General features: G+C 38.3%; 1 protein-coding gene across 1 annotated transcript; it reads right to left on the bottom strand.

The window, feature by feature from the left end:
* Positions 1–94: 94 nt before the first annotated feature.
* On the bottom strand, positions 95–17,524 carry LOC590403 (sorting nexin-17). Its single transcript, XM_030974220.1, has 12 exons — positions 17,338–17,524; positions 15,679–15,877; positions 14,872–15,047; positions 10,231–10,324; positions 9,492–9,576; positions 8,651–8,720; positions 7,201–7,293; positions 6,417–6,620; positions 4,562–4,786; positions 3,233–3,349; positions 2,549–2,608; positions 95–1,913 (listed from the first exon to the last, which is right to left on the bottom strand). The coding sequence occupies exons 1-12, from the start codon at positions 17,395–17,397 to the stop codon at positions 1,821–1,823; spliced, it is 1,476 nt and encodes a 491-aa protein (XP_030830080.1). The 5' UTR covers positions 17,398–17,524; the 3' UTR covers positions 95–1,820.
* Between the last annotated feature and the right edge of the window lie 1,837 nt (positions 17,525–19,361).

The raw sequence follows: 19,361 nt of genomic DNA, 5'->3' as shown, positions 1-19,361 counted from the left end.
AAACTTGTCATCAGTGACAAATGACAGTCTTTGTTATAAGCTACTGAAATTCTTGCTTCTGATTGGTTATCAGCAGATTTGTCATTGATTTTGGTCATTTGTCATTTTAAAAAAGGCCATGTGAAACAGGTCCCTGTGATGGCTTCTAGGAGCTGCTGAAAGGGATATCATTTCAAGGTTTAATACAGGAGCCAACCCGCTCCTGTAAAAAGTGTATTAATGAGCACACAGAAGTCGACCTTGGAATTAACTTCAGGGTATCTAAACTTTGTTCCAGTGCATCGACTAGTCAGTTCACCTTTATTTTTGGCGTGTGAACTTGTGCAATCTCTATCCAGTAGTAATATCTACAGGTGAACAGTACTCTGAATATAGGATACCACAAACATATAGAGCAAAAGTCTGTTGGGTCTCTTAACCCTCCCCCCTCCCTAAAAAAAAATTAAAAGAAGAAAAAAAAATTAAAAGAAAAAAATATATGCAGTAGGCTTGCGGGTGCACCATTTGAAAAAAATAAAATTAAATAAAAATATTTTTAAAAATAAATCAGAATCTACTTCCATCTCCAAAGAAATTACAGTGAGTAATATAGTGTAATTGCATACCTTAGGCAAAATTTGAAGGAATTTAACCTCACAGAAGTCATTTTTAGGGTACTGAAATCATCATGCTTTGGAACAAGCACAAGTACACTCAAAGAAGGAGTCGCTCTTTTATAATTTGATTATTAAATACAAGTAATTTGATGATTTCGACTTCGATAATATAATGTACAAATAAGCCTCAAATACTTTTGAAATGGTGATAAACTGTACATAATTACAAAGAGACTCATATAAAGTGATATATTTGATGAAAGAAAAACAATATGAAATGATTTATGGAAAGAATATATTCTTAGCAAAATGAAAGATTGAAGAAAACAGGTCAAGAAGAATAATAATATGAAATTTTCTGTAAATGTGCATTATGTTTTTATATATATGACACCATGTGCCTCTAATTAAATTATTCAATGAATTCAATTACATGTACCATAATCTTCTTTAAGGCCGGCTCACACTATGACAAATAGAGGGGTACCGCAAGCTACGTTAAGCTGCGAATTGCAATATTGAATTTTCCGCCAATCATCATGTGTTGCCTCCAATTGTCGCTGACGAATCCGCCTGCGACTGCAGACGGCCGAAGTTATCAGTCGCGTTCATCAGCAAATTTTCAGCATGTTGAAAATTTTGTGGCGGCAAAAAAATTTGTTGTGATTCCGTCGTTTGCCGCTACTATGTGAGCCGGCCTTTAGTATGATACTTTTGTATTGCTTTCATGCCTGAATGTTCATGTCAATAAAAACATGCAACAGTTATCATAAAGAATATCACAGACTACAGACTGTAAGTTAGGAGTTGTATGCTATATCCTCTCCTTTGTATTGTGCACTTTTCAACAACAACAAAACTTTTTTTCTTTCTAATTACAGTATCTATTGTAAAGTCTAAAACCTTTAAAATCTGACAATAATTTGTATATAATAATATAAAACTTTTTTTCAAAGCAGTAGAGAGCACAATTTGCCAAGACAGTGTTAAGTTTGCATATATTCATGTACATGTGTACAAAGCTCAAAGAAAGATTTTTTTTTTGAATTAATAAACATAGACATGGTCTTTTTACAACCTGTTTCAGATTCTCTGCAGTCTTACAGTGATCCAGCGATCCATACACGTCATTCTCTGTTTCAAAACTATAAGGTGTTTTTTAATGCTATGATATATCAGAGCATTTACAAAGAAAATGAAGAGAGTTCAAAGGGCACCCAAGGTTCAAAGGTCTTCTTCACCGATGCCTTCAAAGATTTCATTCTCCACAACAGCTGATGGGCCTTGTGCCTTTGCACTCGCACTATGAATTTTGTCCTATAAGTGAAATGGAAAGAAATTCAATACATTAAATCCCAATTCAGACATTTAAAAAACAATATATAGCTTGAGTATGATATGAAGTGACTCTGGACGGGATACAGACGAGATGGATGTATTGAGGACTGTTTATGAACGAACTGGAATCGTATTATTGACATTATCCACACATTCTACCCCGACCATAACCCGTTTTACGATTTTCTAGGGCGGTTCCAGAAAGTAGTGAGAACTAGTTTGGTGTGATGGGGTTTAAACTACTGCTAATTGATGCTCGACCATTTAAAGCAGTCCATATATCTTTTGTATACCGAATTCACAACAAAATCTAAAAAGAATTCCTGGAGCGCCTCAAGGTCATAGCAGGATTTAACATCCCCTTGAGCCTATAGAAATATCCATGCCTCTCATAGCAGTCAATATATCTATAATAGTTAAACGGGTAGTAGTTGAGGGTTAAATGTCCCGGGGTAGTTGAGCAGGAAATAGTTTTTTTAGGGATAAATTATGCATGGGGTAGGGTCCTCTAATTGACTGGAAAATATCTGAAACGTTGTCTTAAGGTATCAGCTTTTGGTGGGAGATTTAGAATTATAGTAGTTATCACTTCAATAGGAAAAATGACCACTCACCGATATCTTTTTGACAGAGTCTATCGCCTTAGATGCTGTTTTGTTTTCTTCTGTCGGGCTCTGTGAACAACAAAACAATACACAGCTCTTGTTATACATGTACATCTATGTACAGGGTAAATTCCGAGTTTCACGTTATGTACACTCTGACCACCCTGTTATTACACTCATACTTCCTTCTCTTGTACATAAACGTATTCTTCACTAAATTCAGTTGTGTTTATCAAAGTACTGACAATATATGGGTTTTAAAAGTTTAAACTCTATCTTTATCAACAGAAATGTATGCATTCCTTACTTGTTTTTCAATCAGAACATCTACTCATTCGACCATTTCCTTGTCATTCTAAATCTTTTGTTGTCTTAAAATGAATTGAATTGAATTGATAACTGTATTTATACACGGTTAAACAAGCCCAAACAGTTTAATACAAGACTGATTTCCATTGGGACCGTATGAGAACAAAGTCTTGCTTTCTTGCCTGCCTAACTGTCTAATTGTTTTATATTGCTCAGAGGGCAAGCAGTAGATACATTGCAGATTACGACATGACTTTTACTGAAATATTTGGGGGAGGGGGGGGGGGGTAATACTGTTAATCATCCAGTGAGTATATTTATATTACTTTGTTTCTATAGTTGTATGTTATTTTGATAGTTCAATCAAGATATACATGTACTGACCGGTGCGCCGTTGGGTAGCTCCGGCCTGACTACAGGACTCGACGTAGAGATGGATGTGATCACCTGACCGTCACGACCTTTGAACTGCCTTGTGGGACCCTTGACCCTGTCATGTGGCTGAGGAGAAAAACAAGAAGAGACATTGGTCAACGATCGTCAAGGCATGTGATTGGTTCATGTCATCCCTGAATGATAATAATAATAGCTCACATTTATAATGTGCCTAATACTTTGTTTCTAGGCGCAGCACATATCAATACCCCGGTCATCGGATTCAGACTTACCCGCAACACAATGTATGCACATTTTTCACTCCCTGGGGAGCATTCCAGCCAGTGGCCATTTTACAAGCGCACACTTGCTAATCCAACCACATTAACTTTCGCATCCTACCGGGTACCCATTTAACACATGGGTGGAGAGTGGCAAATGTAGATCAATGTCTTGCCAAATGACATTAGTCCCGCCGCGGGACTTGAATCACGGACCTTGTGATCCACAGTCCGGTGACATATCCACTCAACCACGACACCTCTGAAGTGGCAGTCAGCCATCCCTACGTTGCTACCAGTTAGCGATCAAAGAGCAATACAACCAACAACAAAAAAGAATTTTAATCCAATACATCCCTAATGCTCAAATAGCTCTTCATGTAATCCCTTTCAGCAATTAACTGGCACACTTGCATCAAAATATCATTATTGCAATAATAATAATAATAATAATAAGATATTTCTATACTGCAAATTGCATATTGCCTATAAGCACTAAGGAACAAAGGAATAAAAACAGACATGTTCAGTTCGTCCCTTTTTAATACTACAAGCAGCCGAACTCACACCCAGAAACCAGACCTGACATGTTAAAGGTAGATTGCTGTAGCATTTCTCAAAATATACTTTGTAGAATAACTTTAGATACAAATATATTTCTGTTTCTAATCATGTACTCACTAGAACATAACACATGTATTCAGTAAAAAGTCAAAATCAAACAACATAAACAGGAACGCTGGGGTGCAAAGCACACAACTACAACAAGCTCAGATTGGCTGCCTCATGTAATGTGAACTACCCTTGATTACATGTACCTCTCAATTTCCAAGGCCATAATGGGCTACTGGGGAGGATCAGAGCCATGTATATACAGAGTTTGGCCAACTTGGTTTTACTGGGTCACAACATGGCGTATATACTTTTGTTTTGTGCTTGCCCAACAAAGCAGTAGTGGCCATATTGTGTCCAACTCGAACCGGGTTGGCCGAACTCTGTGTATAGATGGCTCTGGGGAGGATGATAGACCTTCATTTTCTCTCTGGAAGAAACCTACCCTCTTGATGTGTCCTCCTTTCTTCTGCAGAAGCAGTTCATCCACCATGCTCTGTAGACAAAGACTGATAAGAATGGCCTGTTGACTTCTAATGGTCACCCATTGCAGCTTGTTCTTGGCCACCAGGTACTCGAAGGACAGTTCTAGCTGACTGTCTTTCTTCTTTGGACTGTTATCAACCACAATGGGTTCAGCACCGGACAACCTCCTAGCCTCTTTATCAGCCTGTACAATAGAAAATTCAATGATAGAATATTCTAGTGGAAAGCAGTCAATATTTGCTATTCAAAGGGTAGTAAGATACATAACTGTGTAAGCTTCAAATGGAGAAATATCTGTCATAAATACAAATATTTTCAGAAAGGCGAAAGATGTAGCCAATTATGATCAAAATCGAACACAAGTAGCTTAGTACAAGAAATGTCACAGACTCGGTCTACCTCATTGACATAAAATAACACAATACTGATTATCATTAGAAATTTGGAAAACCTCTAAAGCCTCTATCTACACAATAAAAAGTCCTATCTGACTGTATGTCTTCTTTTGATAGTAAGCAAATAATTACCGTTGGTGAAGGTGATGGGACAAACTATCACTTCCGAGGCGATCTGGATGTAGCTATCTTTCCGAAGCGAAGCTGAGGAAAGATAGCGTATACATTCTGATCGACGAGGAAGTAATAGTTTGCCATCGCCTGAAAACCAAAAGGTGATTATTTGCTTTATATTCCACATCTAAAACAATTTAATTACAAAAAGAAAAGGACGTGTATGCATCTACATAAAAGACACCTAGACCCAAATTAACACAAAAAAAAGTTGAAGTTTAACCCAACCCCTTGAGGGTACGGTGCGCGCATGTGTTTTCTTTAATTGCGCTCATTGGGAATGCGCACTTAATTACGCCTGTTTTAGTGCGCGTTTGGATAATCTTCAGTGAAAGTGCGTTGCCCTTTGTAGATAGTACCTCTATCTTCAATAAAAGTGCGTTGCACTGTGTAGATAGTAGTACTATCTACACAGTGTAACAATCTTTTTGCTTCTCCCATCAATAATGGGCGAACTATCTTTCCTCACGTGATTTACCTTTAACCAATCGTAGAGCAAGATTCTTTGTATGTGGGATATAATGAAAACTATCTATGCCACCAGATAACCTCATCCACGCTCCCTGCTAATTGTAATTATATCCCTGATTTTGTTTGTTGTTGTTTTGTTCTACATGCACGATACCCTAGACCTATTTTGCATTCAAATTGATTTCAAATGTGAAATAGCACCTTAAGAAACCATGTCTGTGTGATTGACTGATGGAACATTTTACCTGACTGCTAAAGAAGCAAGTTAATGCTTGTAGATAAGCAACAAGTAGACCCACAGCTCTAAATCCTACCGGAAGGACTTTGTAAGTAAAGTTTAATGCCTCAAGAAAGACCACTAAACACATCGACCTGATTTTGAACCCAGGACGTCATGGTACCAGGACCACTGATCAACCACTGGACCAACCTGTTACTAATAATAATAGCTTGTTCTTATATAGCGCATTTCAGGACCCTGGCCATCGGATTCAGGCTTACCCTCACACAATGTAAGCACATTCTCCACTCCATGGGGAGCATTCCAGCTAGGCATCATTTTTTACAAGCGCACACTTGCTAATCTAACCACATTAACTTTGGCATCCTACCAGGAACCCGTTTAACACCTGGGTGGAGAGCGGTAGATCAATGTCTTGCCAAAGGACATTAGTGCCTCGGCCGGACTTGAACCGCGGACCTTGTGATCCACAATCAGGTGACATATCCACTCAACCACTGAACCAGCCTGTTAGTAATATATTAATGACTTACACTGTTTGTTATCCTCCAGCATCTCATTCTGGTGATTCGGAAGACGCCCTCTTTGGTGGACTTGTCTGGGAGCTCGACCCGGAAGTAAAGCTCTTTGTTGCCTGTGTTGATGACTGTCTTTGTCTCCGGCTCGGGGTAGTTGACCGTGCACTGCTTGAACTGCAGCGTTCCATAGTACTTCAGGGTTTGTGCAAACTTGATATACTACAGAGAGAGAAAGAACATGAACAGTTAACTGAATTATTCATATTCTGTGTAAGTTTGACAATTTTTGTGTTTTTCGTAACTCAAAAATGGAAGGTGTACTCATTGAATAAGGTCAATTGTTGAATACTTTTAGCTGTAAGCTATAATATTTCACATTCTCAAGAAACATATATCAGGACAAATCAATTCTTCACATACTTCAAGTATTACAAAACTTAGTAAGGGTATGAATTGTAGAGTTGTTGTGGTCGAGTGGATACGTCACCGGACTGTCAATCACTAGGGGCAGCGGTTTGAGTCCTGCTGCGGCACTAATGTTCTTTGGCAAGACATGGATATACATTTTCCACACTCAACCCAGGTGAGGTAAATGGGTACCTGGTAGGGTTATTTCTTGAAATGCACTGTGCACTGATAACGGCTGCCGGAGCTAAAGCTATGGTAATAATTTCCAAAGCTCTTTGGAAGCCCATAGAGATGTTATTTCATAACCTATTATGCGCTATACAAGAACTGAACTATTATTATTATTATTATTATTAATATATATTTGTTAATCGTATGTACAAGTACCTACCTCCTTCTTAGAATTCTTAGCCTTGAGAGATTGTAACCTTGCCATCTGATCTTCTGAAGCGACAACCCATCCTCTACTCACGTCGCTCAAGGTCTACAGTGTGGAGAAACCCAAACAATAACATCATATCTTCAGTTCTGTCTTGGTCTCATGACTTTAAAGGCATCATTTAACAATGTTAAATCTGAGATGCATGGCCCTACTTGTTAAGTGTCTGTGATATGGTGTCATATTGAAGCCCTAAAAAAATTGTGCTTCAAAATGATCATGAAGTGCCTCAAAAAAGTAAAAAATCTTTGAGTGACCTGTTTTACAAAACTCATTTTCTCCAAAAGACTGTAGTGTTATAAAAACCTTTGGGAAAATAAAAATGAAAATTTTGATTTCCAATCATAAATATCATGATAATCAGACGGGCGATCGGTTTGTAAAAGTCATGGGATTCCTGACTTACCAAAGTTTATAATTATGATTGCAGCATGAGCTAAATCCAGGAATTTTGTTTCAGAATCTGAGGCAATGTCACTAACTAGGTCACTTTAAGAAAATTGGCAACCTGTTGCTGTGCTGTTCAAGAATAACATCAAACATGCCCATGCTGACAGTTCTCTCTTCCTGTCAAATTTCCTTTTCTACTTTCAGAATTCTAAACTTGTGATTATATTAGGTATTCATCAGTATGAAGTTCAAAAAGTGTTGAATTGAAAATTCATACATTGATTCATTATTGAGAAATTCATAAACTGAGCAAATAATCCACCATAGAACAATATCTATATTCGTCAATTCCAGAGTAATAACAAAAGAATAGGGGGGGGGGGTTGTCAAAAGTTTCAGGCATTCAGGGTAAATGTAGGAAAAAATGATTTTTTTTTTTTTTTAAATTGTGTTGATTTTTTTGGTGACTTCTACCAAGTAACACCTTGCATGACATTCTGTCTTGCAATCCACCGATACTCGCTTTCTATTCTTGCAAGCTATACTAGCTTTCTTTTACTCAATGAATAAAATAGATGCAAAAGGGACATAGTATCTTTAATCCCAAAACACTTGCCTCCCATCTGTCTGATTACGTATACATGTACCTTGTAATGATTTAATCACCTCTATGCTAGACTTTACATCTATTTCAAGAGGTGACAAGTAATACTACAGGTATGTGCAAGATCAAAATATTGAGATACAAAAATTGAGGTTTTTGTCACGCTGAAAAAGTCCAATGATCAATACATTTTGTACTCTTGCTTGCTATTTTTTTCTCCATTTACATAGTAATGAAGTTAAGCCAAGCAGTGTGTAATTGCTATGCCATCAGGCTCCACCAGTAAATGTTCACCTGAAACTTTCATGTAGATATCTAGGCAGACATAACAATTTAACTGGAAATTACAAGTAAGTGAGAACAAAAGGTTTGATCTGACAGAGTAGACAAGTTATGTGTATCTCTTACTTGTACGTATAGTAATTGAAGTGCGACCCTATCCTCCAGAAGATCACTATCAAAGCTTGGATCCCAGTAACTGAAAGATTAAAAAAGAAAGATGATCAGTGAAACATCAGCGCCAAGGTTTAAAAGGAGTGCTGTAAAGTTGCAAAGGTTTGCCTGATTTGTATTTATAACAGAGACTATAAAGGATTTCTGGTAGAGTATGATATTGATCTTTGTTAACTATGTTTGTTTTTACCATTTCTTTTGTCATGAAAGCAAAAACATAAATATGTGCATAAATGTACACTGTAAATGTTATCACCATTTTCAATATAAACCACACTAGTAAACAACTGTTCCACAATAAATTTTAGTGGTAGCTTGCAAATGCAATGTATCTCCAGGTTTGAAGCCTGATTGAAGACAAAACTCAACAAGTAAATATTTAGCCTTCAAAGAACCATGTTTATTGTATATATCTGGAATGTTTAAAGTGGACTTTGGTCTTTGCTTGCTTCATCGTTACTGGAATGGCTTTAAATCTCAAGATGTTTTAGATCTTAAGGATCAATTACCCTTTCTACACGAGGTCATGGCATATACATGTACATGTAGACCAATATTTAGATTGCAAACAAATTACGCCTCCCTAAAAAATTATCCAGATATGAGTGGAAATTATACAGTGTGCAAAAGTGAGCGTTGTGTTCATTGTGATTCAATTTTTGTACTGCATGAAACTTTATGAATGTGAACCACTCATGAAATTCGCAAATGTGAATGTTTCATGCAAGCGAAAGTTCTGCTTTTACGGTAGACCATTAAATGTAGACAAAGCAAAAAATATTTTATCAATACTCACTTTTTTCTCAGGACTATTTTACATGTTCCTGTGGCAGCTTTCAATGAGATGTAGGGTGATTCAAAATCTTGAATTCTCCTAATGACTGAAAAAGTTAAAAATTCAAAAAACATATATTGATAATAATCACAGCATAAAAAGAAATACTTAAACTTTTATAGTAACATTTTAAATTAAAGAAAAAGTTCAATTCTTACTAAATCAAGCACAACTTACACTTACCGTACTGATAACTGAAAAACTGGTAAAATGCTGAGTAATTATACATAGAACTTTGGTTGATTAGGGCATGTCTTTCTAAAATGCCTCAAAAGTTTTCCCTATAAATATGATTTGGCCGAAGAATTTTTATTCTTGTTTTAAGTTATTTTGTTGATCATGTTGTCTTTCTCAATGTTACTGTTAATCTAAATTGTCTGTATTGGTTTAACTCTGCACTATGGTTACGAATGACATGATTCTGTGTTCACACTAGTTGGCCTGAATTCACAAAAGAAATTTTAATTTAACCCATGTTTTAAATATTCATTTACATAACACATGGTCTAAAATTAGCGCAAATAAGCGTGACACACTTAGAGGTCCAATATTAGATGCATGCAAGGCAAGGTAAGCTTATTTTGCGCTAACTTATAAACGATGGGTTATGTGAATGAGGGTTTAAACCATGGGTTGAGGTAAACCTCCTTTGTGAATTCGGGCCTATATGCTTGAAAGGAAATATTTAAAGGCTTCTTACTTGTCCCTGCCTCCTCATCTTTGTCTTTGATAACAAGGAAGAGAGCAAAGTAGTAGGTGAACTGTTCATGAAGACCAATCTCTGATGTCACTCTCTGGATTTAAATTTAAAAAAAAAAACAAACAACAATTATTATGATTTTTTTTAATACCTCGATAACAATCTAACAAAATTAAATTAATTATCAATGTTTCTGTGTTTTATGCACTCCGATCTGAATCACCAGCGGATGTTAAATTCAGTAACCCAAACATATACATGTACAGTGTAGGTTCGTTCGTTCGTGTCTCCTTAGATCAAGATTACTGTAATCTTGATCTTCGGAGTAGTTGCTACAACCGGCCGTGTCAGACACGTTGCCCCGGGGTGCGAGATAGGACTCTTGTAGCGTGCCCCCATTTAAAACAATTATACAGTTACAGTTAACAATAGGTAACAACAGTGTAGGTATACATACACAATTCCGCAAGGGGGCTTGTGTTTTTTGTACAACTATCAACTTTCCCATCGCTGATTATTAACACTTTTTCACAATTTCTACAGTTTGTTTTTGAGAAAGCATAAGTTTGTTACCAAAACATCGTACATTGCAAACATGACATACATGTTCATGCAAGTCATAACTGAAAAAAGATTGTCTCACTGCTAGCATTTTGTTAATTTTAAAACTAATGCACCTCTCCTTCTCCTGTACACCTATAAATTAATGTACCAAAACCAAAGATAAGCAAAAGCCCTGGCTAACATCAACCATTAATTTGCACAAAAGTACCAGACATAGATGTCAAGAGAACATAGCACTCCACTGTATATTCAGTGAGACGAAAAGAAGATGTGAAATATATATGCGACACTGATACCTACTTTTGTTCACCATTTTACACAGACTTTGGACAATTGAGGTCACTGATATTCAAACCCTAACCCAGATAGGGGAACATTCACTAATGATCCCCTGTTAACTACATGGAATGGGATTTGTTTTGGAAATGTGTTATATCTTACAGTATCTGATTCCAAGTATGATCCCTAAATTACTTTATGCAGGTATACCTAAACTACTTGTAATACAAAAACATTTTAATTGTTTTAAACACATTTTTGGCTTACATCCAGTAAATAAAGATTGCGTCCTTGATCTGTAATTGATCGCGTCAGAAAAATCTTGGAACCAGCAGGATTTGAATGAGCCATCTATTGTAGAAGTGTCATAGTCGAGTGGTTTTAAGTACTTGACTTGAAATTCAAAGGTCGTGATTTGGTCCCGATGTGGTACTAATGTCCTTTGGCAAGGAATTAATCTTCATTTGCCACACTCAATCCAGGTGAGGTAAATGGGTACCTGGCAGGAATTAATTCTAGAGCGCTGTAATGGCAGCTAGGCTGAAGCCGGGATAATAATCAGTGCGCCTGAGAATAGAATTTCTTGCTAGACGGCTCCATAGAATGCCTATTATTATTATTTATTACTACTGCTTGCCGGGCAGTGACTCTACCCCCAAACGTTTTAGCTTCATTATGAGTGATTTACAGCACAAATATCGCAAACATTAGATGAATTTGTGATACTTCTTTTTTTCCATCAAATGCTTTTACGCAAAAAAAGGAAGAACAAGAATATATCATGCTATTATTTTTTCTCTGTCCAGGTAGCATTACAGGCTGTAGGTAATCTTTTTGTACTTCCAGATAACAATTATATCTAGCTCAACTGTTCACATCGAAGGAATATGTGAATTGTCTCTTTGAATATTAGTACATGTACTAGCAGGACCCGTGGAAAATCCACGGGATTCTAGGGGAGGGGGCCAAATAGATATATAGATAGAGGCCTATGTGCTATCCAAAAAAAAATTAGATTATCTTTATATAGAGAATTTTTATAATATATGCTGTTTGACCATGAATGGCGCATCGTAAAACAAACTATGTCAGAAAGGATCTCGATAATTACGATTTATTTGCATTATTATTGTTGTGATTTCAATGTAGTTTCATGAAAAGACTACATATGCAGAGGCTTGGATTATGATTATGTTGGCATTGTTCACAAAATGTGTATAATTATTTTCAAAGTAAAGATTTTACGCAAAAAATCAAACGGTTTGTGCATGAATTGACTCGACTGTGTGTGGGACTGTGAGCGTAGAATCCAGTGAAAGATTTTTTTTTTTCGGGGACTCGATCTATATCAAATTTTGGGAAAATTTTGGGGGGCTACTTTTTTATCTTTCGGGGGCTCATTTTTCTTGGGCTAATTTTTCATTAATTCATTTAAAGATGCAGTTTGTTTAGTTTAGTAGCATAGTGTTACGTAAAAAAAGGCGTACTTTCCGCGTCAAGTTTCTACGCCGAAAGTGCGCGAATTTTGTTAAACATATTAAATTGTTTGTGTCCATCTTGCGTACTTTTTTTGCGTCCCTCAGGGTATAGTAACGTAGGCCAGCGTACTCTCAGCTCAGCGTAGTTGGTACGCAACTCTACTATAGACCCCACGCCAATTAGTGATGACCTGCCAGCTGTGTCACAAATAAGGTATTAAAAATATGCTCATCTGACCGTAATTAAATGCCGAAAAACCCCGAGCTTTCGGGGGTTCAGCCCTTTGTACCCGTGGACACCACGCCTGCACTCAAATCGCTTTGAGTTACCTGACCCCCCCCCCCCATACTTTAAAAATTGATTTGATGCAAGAACTGTATCATACTAAAAGTATTATCATGTTTTTAAACGACCATGACGACCGTCTGATTTTCTTGTGAAAACTTTACCTTGCTTGTGAAAACTTTACTTTGAAAAATGATTATCGAAATTCAGTATACAACTATACATGGCCAGAATAATCACAATCTAAGCTCAGGTTTCATACCTCTATAGTCACGAAACTATATTGAAATAGCGGCAATAACAGCAATTTCAAAATGTTGTCCAGTCTACTCTATAATAGCTCAGCTCAGCTCACCTCACCTCACACACAGTCACAGTTCCGACAGTGCTCGGCAGCAGTGGCGCACTGCACCGCCCGTGCCTCACGGCAGCTAGCTTGCAACTGAACTGTCAGTTACGATGAATTTCTTGTGAAAACTTTACTTTGAAGAATGATTATCACAATTCAGTAAACATGGACAGATAATACCAAAGTAACCCTGCATACCTCTATTCACGTAAACTATATACAAATCACGGCAATCATCATAGAATCAGAGTCGAACCGACTGAGCTGTGCGTGTGATGGTGAGCGTAGAATCATCGCAAACATTATACACGTACGTTCGTACACACAGCAGGTCCGCCTGGCCTACAAAGCATATCCTAAAGAAAGACGCATAACACGGGTAAGCTCAACCCGTTGAGCGTACATATTGGCTACATCCCCTCACCCGGGTGAATCGTCTGTTGATGTGTATTTCTCTTACATGCTACAAAGCAAATCCTATAGCAAGAGGCCTTACTCGGGATATGCCGCAGCCTTTACAATGAGACTTGCTACACCCGTTGACGCGAGTGGATTCTCGTCCATCGTGTGTCTCTTCGTCTCTCTTTGATAATTAGACAGAGGGCGGGTGCACGCTTGCCGACTCGCTCTCGCGGGTTCGTCGCCTCCTCGCAATCCGCGACGCCCGCCGTGCTCTCGTCCGCCCCGAAACCGCGTTTAACGGCATGGACGTCGATCGCGGGGTCGTCGTGGCACGCGGGTTACGGGAGACAGGCCTCGTGGAATTGTGCCGCCCTCCCCGCGCCACGGCGGAGGCGGGCGGGGTCAAGGAAAGACGTTTTTGAGGAACCGTTTTGGCCCGTGTTGGACCCCCCGCGGCGATTTTGCGTATTAGTAATATAGATGTGTATTTGTTCAGAGCTACATGTACATAATTTTCTGGATGAAGCCATGGCTCCTAGATTACGAGGGCAAGGTATATACCATCTACACACCTCAGTGCAAAAAATACACGGGGGCTTGTGGTTATTAGCCTCCGAAATGCCAAAAAGAGCCCCCGAAAGTCATAAAAGAGCCAAAAAAAATTTGCATAGAGTTCAATGCAAAACAAATTAAAAAGTGTTATTTTCATGGAAAAAAAGCTTGAACAGTAGCCCCCGAAGTTGTTAAATTATTTTTTTTTCCTGACACACCTTTCAGACTACAGGATTTCTCAAGCAGGTCTGAAGCTCAATTTCATGACGAAGTGTTGCAGCGGCGCACGAAAACGGTGTGATCTTTTAGATCCCTTGTTAACCAAACATTGCGAGACACACAAATAACACTAGCGATATTATTTTCAATAATAATAATACTACTCAGTTTTTATAGCGCTTATTACAATCACTAAGCGCTTCCAAACTTGGAGATTATCACCCCAGCTTTAGCTGTGCTGCCATTACGGCGCTCTAGCTTTCCAAAGAATTTATTCCTGCCAGGTACCCATTTACATCACCTGGGTTGCTGAATGTGGCAAATGTAGATCAATGTCTTGCCAATGTCATGCATGCAGGGCATACACAAATCGATTGGCACTCCCAATATTTAGCTTTCTGTAAGCCTTACATGTTCTCATTTCTATCACAAATCCAAAGGCAATGGTTACAGTATACAAGTAGAAGCGAATAATAATCGCAGTATATCAGAAGAAAAGACAGTCAACGCACCTCTAATACATCATCTGTTTGGTCTGTTGATTTGATGTCCACTTTGACCCTACTACCATTCATCATGTAGACTTCAAGCTGAACGTCGACAGGTTCTTCTTGTCTCGTCTCTTTTTGTGATGTAAGGAGGAAGCCATTGAATATATCGCTGTTCGCTATCCTCGGATCTTGGCTTACTGTATGAAAAACATAATAAACAAAATTATAATTTTTTTCACATTTTCTCCTTTTTTTTTAGAGGTAAATGAAATCCCCAAGGTAGCAAGAAATCGTTTTATAAAGAATGTATTCTGTAGAGATTCAAGATTACCATCAAGCAAACTGCTATGCAATGAGAAATCTGGATAGTGAAATTCTGCTGTTTAATTTAAGCATGACATATAAACATATATAGACACATATACAATCGTTTTGTTTCGATATGATATTGACATGACACATATGGAGATGGCATATAACTTCAATCACTCTGGTATAATAAGGTACCTTTACAGGGTTTTTTAAAATATTTTTATAACCTGATTTTATTTTTTTTGTTGAAAAATCTCTTTGGAGGAGACTCTTTCCAACTGTAAACACTCAATTTTTTACTGGGGAAAGCACTGTAGAATTCCTATAAACAAGCAGCATTCCAGTAGATTTACTTTAACATTGTTGTTATTCTTTTTTTTTCTTTTTTTTGTGTAATTTTTCTCCTCCATTGTGCCTCAAACTGATTATTCATGTGGAGTTGGGGCGTTACAAATACTCCATATTATTATTATTATTATTTAATTTAATACAAATGCAAGAGAGACTATTCCTTACCAATCTGGATGTACTTCTCAAGCTTCTCCCTTCGCTCCTCTCTCTGTGACGGGGTGAGGGAGAGGAACTTCTTGGGGGGAAACTTCTGGTATCCTGTGAAGCTGTTGCTGAATTCCTTCTTGACTTGTTCGTTGAAGTCATGGAGCTGCGAGTAGCGAACTGAGCAGTGGAAGACCCCATTCACATGGACGTTATAAACCTGAGGAGAGAGAAATATACATATGAGTAGGAAGTAACCATGGGGAAGACCTTTTCACGCATAAATATTTGAACCAACATTGAAGGGAACAGCAGAACAGGGGGTGACCTCATTCACACAGATGTTATATAAAACTGATGCCATAGATATAATTTTGAAGAAATGTCATTTTATGAGAATCTGTACAGTTCACGCAACCCGATTGATTGTAATATTACAGATGATATTTTTCCTTCTCAAACTTGATAATGATCAAAAAGATAGTTGTGAGGGTCCTATAACGCTTTGAGAGAATGTTTACCGGTAACTGTTTTGGAATCCATGCCTTTTGCCCAATAATAGAAAACCTGGCACTGAAAAAATTCCATCCGAATGATTTAGAGTAAGACCGCCAAACTTTGGACGTTGCCAAGCTTCGGACAAAAATTACTTTAACGGCTCGAACGCAAAATATGAGCCTAGCTCAGGTGGGTAACTTGCATGCATTTGATACTACTACTAACCTATATCGTTAGTACAGAAAGTTAGGGCAGGTAGCCATCTGCAAAACTCACAAAAAATATCAAATTCAGGGACAGATTTCAGGTTACCTAGATTTTTACAGTCCCTTAACAGGGGAGTTAAGGTGCAGAGCCTCCAATATATCGATTACAAACAAATCCTTGGCATATTTCAGGTGGTTTCTGCCAAAATTATAAGAGCTTATGAGATACTTTTTCACTCTATCGCGAAAATTTTCTAATGGCGGCCGTTACCACGGACCTAGGGGTAGTATACAGGTACCCCTACCGGAAGATGGCGCTCTTCCAAGCTTCGGACAGGCAACATTGAGTGTCATTATGACTACAAAAAATAGCGCTTTCGTAAGATTTTAGCACCAAAATATTGTGTGAGTATTGTGAAAAACACCTTTTTGATAGTTCTACCGAACTTAAATCTACCCAAAACGAGAAAATAATGTTTTTTTTCATGAAATCAACGCAGTTAAACTTACCCCCGTCTTACGATTTTCGATCCGGTTTCCAAACCCCTGATGAATGCGCACTTTAGCGCGCGCGCTATACGTGCGATATACGTGCGCTATACGTGCGCTACACATGAACGTCCGAAGCTTGGCAAGTGCGTCCGAAGCTTGGCGTGAAAAAAGGTTCGGTGGGTAAGTAAATAATTCTAGTTTTCCATTTCCTTTACTCATTTTCTTTTACATGACATACATAAACAGTATTTGCACAATAATAGTATATTTGATCTTTCAATAATTAAAAAAGAATTTAATGTTTTCCCCCGTTTTGTCTTGAGTGTCCGAAGTTTGGCGGTCTTTCTCTATGGCTATGCCCATTTTTTTTTTTCTTCAACTGAAACACAAAACTTAAGGAATGGGACCGAACAGTAAAAATGGGAAACCTCCCACTAAAAAAAAATACATGAAAGGGATATAAATCACGTTGTACCATTCTTACCCTATAACTTGATCCTTGCTCGTCCTTGCACTCTTGGGTGTCAGGTATCGAGAAATGCATTTTTGCTTTAGGTTTGTTGCATACAAATAAAGACGAAAACTGTGTCTGGTTTTATGCACTCCAGGAAAGCATCAATGATAATAGATTGCTTACAGAATATATTAGGAAGAGATAGCTTACTTCTACCTATTTGTGCGCGAGCTTAGTTTGCATGCGTCCAATCCGGATACCATCGCAGGACAGGACTACTAGTACACACGCGGGGGTTCCATGACACATGCTCCGCCGACGATTGCTCCGCCGACATTTACTCCGCAAAACGCGACAATTGCTCCGCGACATTTGCTCCGCGACATTTGCTCCGACGTCAAATGCTCCGCCGACAGGTGTTCCGCCGACAGTTGCTCCGCCGACAGTTGCTCCGCCGACAATTGCTCCGCCGACAGATGCTCCGCCGACAATTGCTCCTCCGACAATTGCTCCGCCGACAATTGCTCCGCCGTCAATTGCTCCGCAAAACGCGACAATTGCTCCGCCGACATTTGCTCCGCCGACATTTGCTCCGCCTGAAGCGACACTTGCTCCGCCGACATTTGCTCCGCCGACATTTGCTCCGCCGACATTTGCTCCGCCGTCAATTGCTCCGCCGTCAATTGCTCCGCAAAACGCGACAATTGCTCCGCCGACATTTGCTCCGCCGACATTTGCTCCGCCTGAAGCGACACTTGCTCCGCCGACATTTGCTCCGCCGACATTTGCTCCGCCGACATTTGCTCCGCCGACATTTGCTCCGCCGTCAATTGCTCCACCGACAATTGCTCCGACGACATTTGCTCCGCATGAAGCGACACTTGCTCCGGTGACATTTGCTCCGACGACATTTGCTCCGCCGACAAAAAGTGTCCCATTAAATACAAATGCTACTAGTACTACGACAAATGCTTCGCCGACAATATTTTTTTTTCACGGGTTGTTTTTGTTTCTTTCTTTTTTTCTTCATTTTTTGAATGCATTTCATGACATTATGTAAATGAAATGAAATGAATGAATGTTGATAATGTGGGAGGAAAAAGCAGTTGCCTAAAAGTCATTTCGAATATACTGAAATAACTTTCCATCTATCACTGTACGTCCCACATAATGTACACTAAACACTCATTACATGTCATGGGAAGTTTTTTTTTTTTAAAGTAGAGCAGCAAGCCACATTCCCCAATACGCGCATACCTCCTAGTTAATTTCAAACAGCTCATCAATATGCAAGACCTGAAATTACCTCAATGAAAGAAGACTAATAACATGAGAGGAAAGAAAAGAGCAAAAAAGACAACCGTTTTTTGCTATTCCCCATAATGTTTGATTTAAAAAAATAAAAAATAAAATTATAGCTCCTTACGCAAGTTCTCCGGCGAAAGATAATTACTCCGCTCAAAATCTGCTTCATGTATTACTCATTAGCTGATCCAAAGCTCAAGGCTATCTCTCTCTCTCTCTCTCTTTCTCTCTCTCCCATGCTCCTCCTTTTCCTGTTTACACCGTTTTCTTGTCTTCTTTGCTCTTTTCTTTCCTCTCATGCTATTAGTCTTCTTTCATTTCCATCACTTCTTCTCTGCTCCCCCTCTCGAGTTCTATTTCTCTCGTGAAATTGAAACGTAAAGTAATACAATCATGTAGTACATTCTTGTTTAGAATAATATTTCCAATAATATCCAGTCCATTTTCTAAAGGTTTCTTTCCTTTAGTTAAGTGTATGTAGCTTTAATATATATATGTTAGTGTGCAAAACACTCCGTTTCATTCGAGTACTTTGTTTTCACTAAATAATTTAAGGGACTCACGAAGCCACCGGAAGAAGAGCAATTGGCTTATCATGAAGAACTAACATCAAACTGCAACAAAATGATTTGTATAAATGTGAATAAGCAGAAAGGCTGCCATCTCATTTTCCCGTCTGAATGGGTTCTCTTCCTTACGTATATAAGTGCCCTTATTTTATAAACTTTTTTTTATATATTTGTGTGTTT

Source organism: Strongylocentrotus purpuratus, unplaced genomic scaffold, assembly GCF_000002235.5.
Source record: "Strongylocentrotus purpuratus isolate Spur 01 unplaced genomic scaffold, Spur_5.0 spur5_scaffold_7, whole genome shotgun sequence".
NCBI lineage: Eukaryota > Metazoa > Echinodermata > Echinoidea > Camarodonta > Strongylocentrotidae > Strongylocentrotus > Strongylocentrotus purpuratus.
Note: the sequence above shows the minus strand (reverse complement) of the source record. Positions and strands in the feature narration are given on the sequence as shown.

Coding starts and splice junctions, on each gene's coding strand:
- LOC590403 (XM_030974220.1), bottom strand. CDS start 17,397: ATGCATTTCTCGATACCTGACACCCAAGAGTGCAAGGACGAGCAAGGA. Junction 15,878..17,337: donor AGCAAGGATCAAGTTATAGG/GTAAGAATGGTA, acceptor CTCTCTCCTCAG/GTTTATAACGTCCATGTGAA. Junction 10,325..14,871: donor AAACAGATGATGTATTAGAG/GTGCGTTGACTG, acceptor ATTTAAATCCAG/AGAGTGACATCAGAGATTGG.